The following is an 8,371-nucleotide window of genomic DNA, read 5'->3' as shown; positions in this document are numbered from 1 at the left end:
TCAGCCTCTCTGCTCCTATGATGCTGCTTGGCCTGCTGTGTTCATCCAGCCCTGCACCTTGTTGTCTCGGATTCTCCAGCATCTGCAGTTCCTACTATCTCTCACCATTTATTTGGTTGTGCAGTCCTAGGTGAGCTACACTCAGAATTTGAAATCAAAATCAAAATTCCTAAGTAGACACCTTTGACTGCCATGAGAGTGCATTCCAAACTCAAGCTCCCTATAGAAGATTTGTTTTGATAAGTAAATGTTGGTCATTTTGGCTTCATGACCAGCCTAACTCAGTTGTGATAGTCTGAATATATTGTGTATGCAGACAGGGACACTGGGGCCTCATTGTCCAATTATCACCCTACCTCGGCCGCATGGCATATTGACACAGGTTATCTCTCGTCAGAGGTCTGGTAGCTGTGCCCAGTTTTAACTTCACCTTGCCAAAAGGTCCTCTCATCCCAAGATGGAGGGAGCCTCTCCTCAAGACAGTTAGGCAGCTCCCACCTCTACCGATAGTTCTGCCAATCTCTTTAGGGCCAGAGCGCTTTCTGTTGGCACACCAGCCTGACGGTGGGCCTGTCTGACGATCTTAATCAGGTAATGAGTGCAGTCACTAATCAGCCAGTTTGCAAATGGATTGTGTCGGGCAGCAGGTGCTGATTCAGGCTAAGTGGCAGCAGGATTCGGAGGACATAAGAAAGTGTTTTTACATAGAGGGTGGTGGATGTCTAGAATTCACTGCCTGAGTTGGTGGTGGAGACAGAGACTTTAAACTCCTTTTAAAAAGTGCCTGAATCTGCACCTTAAGTGCTGTAAGCTGCAGGGCTGTGGGCCATGCACAGGAAGATCGGATTAGAAAGGGCACCTGGGTGTTTGGTTTCAGCATTAACGAGATGGGCCGAATGGCTGCCTTCTCTACTGTATCATTTCTGTGGTTCTGTGAAATCTGTCTAGTTGGGCTCCTGACCCCAGAACTAAAGTCCAGCCCAAAATGTACATTTGAAAGGTGTGTGTGCTCTGTATAATATTCCATGATTGTTTTTCTGTTTTTGCTCTTGCAAAGTAAACCGTGATATTCTCAGATGACCTCTAATGATGGTTATTGTGCAGGGAGTCCTGGAGTTTTAAACACACTGTCATTTTTATGATGTTTAAGGATTTTAAATATAACAAGGCTAAAAGAGATATTTTAATTAGCTTTGTTGTGAATGTAACCGCTCGGGAAGAAATGATTTACATGGACAGGTAGTTGTAATTCTTGCTACAGTTTATACAGGCTGGATGAATGCAGTTTCAACAACACTCAAGAAGCTTGACACCATCAAGACAAAATAGCTCAATTAATTGGGAGATACACCCCATCCCCCACCTTCCTCGTTCACTCTGTCCACTATGAATGGTGACAGCATCTGGTATCTACAAGATGCACTTCAACAACTCACCAAACGCTCATTTGACAGCACCGTCCCATCCCACAACCAACTGGAAGGACAAAGACAGTTGTTACATGGGAACACCACCATGTACTGGTCCCCCTTGCAAGCCACAAAACATCCTGACTTGTAACAACATTGCCATTCCTCACTGTCTCTGGGTCAAAATCCTGGAACTCCCTTCCTAACAATGCTGTGGGTGTCCCTATACTCTGTGAGCTATAACACTTCAAGCAGGCAGCTCACCATCTAGTCCTGGCAATTAGGGATAGGCAACAAGTGCTGATCTAGTCAGTGACACCTTTTGTCCTGTGAAAGAATAAATAAAGCAAATTCAGAAATTAGTGGTGTAAAATCCTCTTTATGCTATTTTCAAATGATAGTCTGTGGGCACATACAGTCAGTGCTGTATATGACTTGGTACACATTGTGAATCAGTAACCAGCTGGTAATATACTCAGCCAATTTTTAAATAATGTGGATGGTGTTATGGTGATTTGACCTGGAACACTCTCTATTGCTTCTCTTGTACGTCCAGCAGGATCTGTAATATAAATGTATATGCACACATCAGGCCAAGTTTCTCCATTTGTAGAGGATAAATCTACGTTAAAGGAACACTTAAAGATTCCACAATCTTTTTCAGTACAATATTATTCACTACAATGACATTTTAAGATTATTATACTATGATGAGAGATATTGATAAATGAAATATATAGTGTGGTGCATTAAAACTTCATTTGATTTCAGGATGTTGGATCCTCCCCCCATTCCTGGGTTTTTTTCTAATGTAAAAGCCACTGTTTTACAGATGGGATGGTGTGGGGAGGAAGCAATGGTTTGAGAGGGGTGGTATGAGAGTGATGGAATGGTATGGAGGGATGAAGTGGGATAGGATGCAAGGGCATGGGTGAGTGGCATGAGGAAGCGTGGGATGGGGAGAGAATGGCACAGTTGGGGTAAATGAGACAATGAAATTGTTTGTGTGTCCCCATTTCATGAGGTTGAGGGGTTACCTTATAGAGGTTTATAAAATCATGGGGGCATAAGTAAGGTGAATAGCAAAAAAGTTCAAAACTACAGGAAATAATTTTAAGGTGAGAGGAGAAAGATTTAAAAGGGACCTGTTTTCTCATAGAGGGTGATTTGTATGTGTAATGAACTGGCAGGGGAAGTGCTAGATGCAGGTGCAGTTATAACATTTAAAAGACATTTTGATAGGTACATGAATAGGAAATGTTTAGACGGATATGGGCCAAACAGAGGCAAATGGTTACTGGTTTAGTTTGGGAAATCTAGTCAGCATAGACAAGTTGGACTGAAAGGTCTGTTTCCATGCTGTGTGACTCTATATGTGTAACTTAGCTGTACAGTGAACCGGAACTTATACTACTTTTATCTCTTGCCCTAGTTGCAAATCACTTATGCCACACAAGTGTTCATTAAACATAGAAAATAGGAGTAGGACTGAGCCATTTGGCTCTCCGAGGCTGCTCCACCATTCAATATGATCGTCCAACTGAGTAGTACCCCATTCCCACTTTCTCCCATAACCTTTTATCTCTTTAACCCTAAGAACTATACCAAGCTGTTTCTGGAAAACATTCAGTGTTTTAGCATCATCTGCTTTTGTGGCAGAGAATTCTGCCAGCACACCACTCTCTGGGTGAGAAAAATTCTCCTCATTTCAGTCCTAAATGGCCTACCCTCTGTCTTTAAACTGTGACCCCTGGTTCCAGACCCTCCAAACTCCACCCAACCACCAAGAATATCCTTCCTGCTTTTACCCTGACTATTCCTCTCCTCCCTTTTTGTTGTAGACTCCAGACAATATAATCCTTACCATTCAATCTCTCTTTATACATCAGTCCTGCCATCCCAGGAATCAGTCTGTTAAACCTGTGTTACAGTCTTTCCATAGTCTAAACATTCTTACTCAGATAAGGAGACCAAAACTGTACACAGGTGTGTGCACCACCAAAGTCTCACCAAAGCCCTGTATAATTGATGTTAGACATCACTGCCTCTGTACTCAAATCCTCTCTATGAGGACCGACATAAAATTTGCCTTCTTCACTGCCTGCTGCACCTGACCAATTGTTTTCAATGCTTGGTGTACAAGCACACCTAGGTTTCATTGCCCTTTCCCAATCTATCACTCTTCAGATAATAATCTGCCTTTTTGTTTTTGCAACCAAAGTGGATAACCTCACATTTATCCACATTGTATTTTATCTGCCATGTAGTGGTGATGGCCTAGTGATATTATCGCTGGACTGTTAATCCAGAGACCCAGATAATGTTCTGGAGACCTGGGTTCAAATCCTGTAATTTGAATTCAATAAAAATCTGGAATTAAGAATCTAATGATGACCGTGAATCCGTTGCTGATTGTTGGAAAAACCCATCTGGTTCACTAATGTCCTTTAGGGAAGGAAACTGCCACCCTTACTTGGTCTGGCCTACATGTGACTCCAGATCCACAGCAATGTGATTGACTCTCAACTGCCCTCTGGATGAGCAATAAATGCTGCCTAACCAGCGACGCTCTCATCCCGTGAATGAATAAAGGGGATTTGCTTACTTAATTTGTCAAATTCCACTGATACATTTCATATATCCGACTCTCAACTCACCCTCCCACATAACCAGGTCAGGAGTGAGGTGATGTACTCCCCTTTTATGTTGTGATGCACTATGGGGTCCACGTGGTGCCTGCCAACCACCTAACAAAAGGTCACATCATTGCTTAAGTGTAATAGGACAATGAGTAAGCGTATATCCTCCTTAAGAGGAAGTAAATGTTCTATGTTTTGGGTTTGAGGCAGCTCCAAATGGCATGCCAGATGATGCAGGTTTGAAATCAATACGGAAGACCCACTGCACTTTTATGATTAATTAATTAGCCTGGCTCGCCTGAGGTAGGCTGTTCATTGGAATTAGTATTCTTGCTTTTCTGAAAGCTAATGACAAAGGTGGTCTTAGCTGGACAAAACCAGGATGTTTAAAAACATTGGTTAAAAACTACACAGTGTCAACTGCTTAAACACCAGCTGTACCTCGGTTCTGCTGTGTTCATGCTTTCTGAACTTCACTAAGTTGGGAGTGTTTCTAAGGACATTTTAAACATGATGATGTGTTCTACATGTGACACAACAGGATTGACCAAAAAACAATTAACTGTGTTGGTATGTAGTGACCTGAGTGTAAAATCATTACTTTGATTGTAATAAGATGTACCTGCATTTACAGAAAGGCAGTATGATAGCAGTTAATAAGTCAACTGCATTGACCAGATCATGGAAAGAAAGCATCTAGGTAGAGTGAATCCTATAACTGCTCTTGCTGAGGCCTGAATGCAACAGGAAATCTGTTTAATTTTCAGATCTAAACACATGCCTTTTATTTATGTTAATTACATTAATATTTTTAAGAATATGTATTGTGCTGCAGTACATCTTATGTTCAATCTATTTAAACAGATCAAGAAGTGTTTAAATGGGGGAACGGCTGCATGTGGTATAGAAATGATACCAATGATGTTTTTGCAATGTTGTAAGGGTAGTTCAATAAACATTGTGTTAATGAGTGGTTAAAAATAAATTAAGTTTTGTTAACTGCTTGAACACCGGCATTTCTTTAACAGGAATTGATTTCACGCTTACTTTTGTGATAAATTGTTTCTTGTTTTCTTAAGGCTTCCATGCAATTCAAGGAACAAATGAAGGTAGCAATTTTGTGAAAGTTTTGGTTTGATGATATCCAGTTTGGTGTTTATTAAAACTTGCATATACTTCTCGTAAAGAAAAGATGAATAGAGTGAAAGTTAGAACTTTTCACTCAGCTTTTTATATAGTTAAAGCAAAAATCGCTGAATATCATGCTTTCAGTATCCAGGGATATAAACTGTTATGGATGCTGAATTCTATGGCCAACTTTAGGCACAATATAAATTTCATACTGCTTTTTGATTTTCTTGCAGGCTATAAAATTACGAGAAGCCTGTAGTTGTCCTGCCTTACCATCTGTGGATCCGAGGTTGGTCTTCAAGCTCAGCATGCAGGAGATATTGAAAGTTTCAAAGAAGAGGGAAGAAGCAATTTGCTCAGATTCTGAAACTAAACATCTTTCTCAGTGTTTTGAGCCTAGTCCAGCCATGATTGAGAGGATACCTATAGTCGTTCCAGTACAAGCACTCCAAAGTACACAAAACACTCATAAGTAAATGTATTTCATTTTTATCCACTTCTATGACATGAAAATCAGCATTTGTGTTTTTTTAAACTCCTAAGAGAAGTAGAAATGTTCTATGCCTATTGTGGTCCCAAAGCAAATATTCAATCATGTCCTGAATTTTGAGGATTTCTGTACTTATCCTCCTAATTATTTCATAATTGGGTTTAGTTCTTTTTTGATCTTGAGTGCAGACAAACACAGTGGGAAATCATTGTTGCTTAGAAAGACATCATTGTATGGGACATTTTTGGCGACAGAATATCAGCTTTGGTGTTGCAACTCACTCAGAAATAGTAAGAACTGCCGATGCTGGAATCTGACATAACATAGTGTGAAGCTAGAGGAACACAGCAGGCTAGGCAGCATCAGAGGAGCAGGAAAGCTAACGTTTCGGGTCGGGATCCTTCTTCAGAAAAAAGGCCTTCTTCTGAAGAAGGGTCCCGACCCGAAATGTCAGCTTTCCTGCTCCTCTGATGCTGCCGGGCCTGCTGTTCCTCCAGCTCCACACTGTGTAAACTTTGATGTTGCATTTTGCTCCAAGGAATTCAATGGAGCAGAAATGTACATTGGCTCCAAAGTTATTCTGTCTGGTGATGCCTTCTTTTTAAGTAAGCAGACTGGGTCTAAGTAATAACTATGTAAAATATAAAGTAAATGCTGTGGTGATAATGTTACTGGACTAATACTCTAGGGGCCTGCACTAATGCTCCGGACTCTGTTTCAAATCCTAGAATAGCAGCTGGGGGAAGTTAAATTCTGGAATAATGTACTGGCTTCGTCAGTAGTAAAGTTGCCCTAATCCCAGAGGACAAGATAGTTGCTCTCTCATTAGAGAGGGGGAACTAGTGAGTTTAACCTGGGCCATCGTACCTCAGGTGAGGGGAGAGGTTGAGAAAGAGGGATCTTCATGGTGACCTCAGCTGGTATAGGAAGCAAACTCGCATTGCTGGTATCACTGTGCACCACAAACCAGCTGTCCAGCCAACTGAGCTAAGAGTTTCATTAATAATAATAGATAAACTGTCAGATTGTCTTAAAAATCCACCTGGTTCACTATTGACTTTTAGAGGAGGAAATCTGCCTTCGATACATTGGTCCGGCCTTTTTGCGACTTCAGACAACAGCTTTGTGGTTGACCCTTAAAGGAGGTGTGAGGTGGCTTATTTGGCCACTGGGTGGTGGGTGGCTCACTACCACCCCCTTGTGGGAAATTAGAGATGGTCAAAAGATGCTGGTGTTACCAGTGACATTTTTATCCCAAGAAAAATAAGAAGAAAATCCAAAATGTAGTTGTGCAGGAGGAGGAAATTCAAACTGAAGAAGAAAAATAAATAAAACTGCACTTTTTAACTAATTGTATAACAATTAAGATTACCTAATGACCTGGTGGACTAATGGTAATGTCACATTTACAGTTATTCTTAACAGCATATCCAAGTGCATATGAGAAAAAGTCAAATTTCTAACCTGCAAAACTGTTAATTTTTTTCATTTTTTAAAAACTTTGTGATGAATTTTTTCTACTTTTTATTCTGCTTTCGTGCTACTGCAAAAATGAAGATCTTTCTGTGAATGGAGCTGTTGTGTCTGCTTTTCTGCAACTTTCAGAACATGTGCAAATCTCTCACCTTTATCGTTGGTTTTAATATAGGATTAAAAACAGGAGCAACGTTCCTGCACGGATTGCACTTTCATTAGCCTGCACCAATTTCATATAAAATGGCTTTTCTATTCATTGGTTGCTTATTAACTCGAATTAAGTTGTGGAATTTTGGTATATTTAAAGGAAAGGAAATATATATTTTTTGAGAACTATCAGTCGGTGCCTTTTCATTTACTCAATGTAGATACTATTGCACACGCAAACCAAACTGAAGGTGTTGCTTAAATAAAAGATGTGTAACATTGGGCAGGTCCTGTACAGACTGATGTTTCAGCAATGTTTTACTGTTTATTTTCCATTGTTAAGCTGTAAAATCGCCAAAAGAAAAATTGGTTGATTTCCAAATCATACCTGATCAATCTGTATTCAGACCTTTTGCTTAGATAGTGGTAAGTAAGTGAACAAGAACATGGCATATGAAATTTAATGTGGAAACATATAACATAATGTGGTTATTCACTATGGTAGGAAAAACAGAAATGCAGCTGACTTCTTAAACAGCAAGATATTGGGAACTATGGGTGGAAAAAGAAACTGCATAAATGCTATAAAAATATCGAGAGTTGAATGGGCCTGGCAAAACCCAAACTGACCATTGGTGAGCAGGTTATTATGAAGAAATTGCCATTGAATCAATGACGCTTTCCATCAATTTGCTAATGACAGAAAATAGACTGATAAGGTAGTAATTAGTCAGCTTGAATTTGTTTTTTTCGTGAACAGGATATACCTGGATAGTTTCCACATTACCACGGAACATTTGACAAGGGACATGGTAAGTTCTAAAGTCTTCAGTACTACTGCCAGAATGTTGTTAGGGCCCATAGCCTTTGCAGTATCAAGCGCTGACAGCCATTTCATGTCAAGTGAATCGTGTTGGCATTTGTGATGCTGGGGACCTGAGGAGGAGCCTGAGATGGATTATCCACTCATCACTTCTGAAGATGGATGAGATTACTTTAGCCTTATCTTTTGTACTGTTATGCCTGGACCTGTATATCATTTCTCATGTGGGCATTTGTGGATCCTTCTCTTTGTGGTG

The 8,371-nt window shown here is 40.3% G+C and overlaps 1 protein-coding gene across 1 annotated transcript in view; it reads left to right on the top strand.

Moving 5' to 3' along the window:
* The window catches only part of oma1 (OMA1 zinc metallopeptidase), a 65,781-nt gene extending 58,297 nt beyond the window's left edge, over positions 1-7,484 (top strand). The window contains exon 9 of the mRNA XM_048601903.1: positions 5,413-7,484. Coding sequence (XP_048457860.1) covers positions 5,413-5,655 — 243 coding nt within the window. The 3' untranslated portion in view covers positions 5,656-7,484. The remainder of the gene's footprint in view (positions 1-5,412) is intronic.
* The last annotated feature ends 887 nt before the right edge of the window (positions 7,485-8,371 follow it).

This window comes from Rhincodon typus, chromosome 10 (assembly GCF_021869965.1).
Source record: "Rhincodon typus isolate 14 chromosome 10, sRhiTyp1.1, whole genome shotgun sequence".
Taxonomy (NCBI): Eukaryota; Metazoa; Chordata; class Chondrichthyes; order Orectolobiformes; family Rhincodontidae; genus Rhincodon; species Rhincodon typus.
This window is presented reverse-complemented; position numbering and strand designations above follow the sequence as displayed.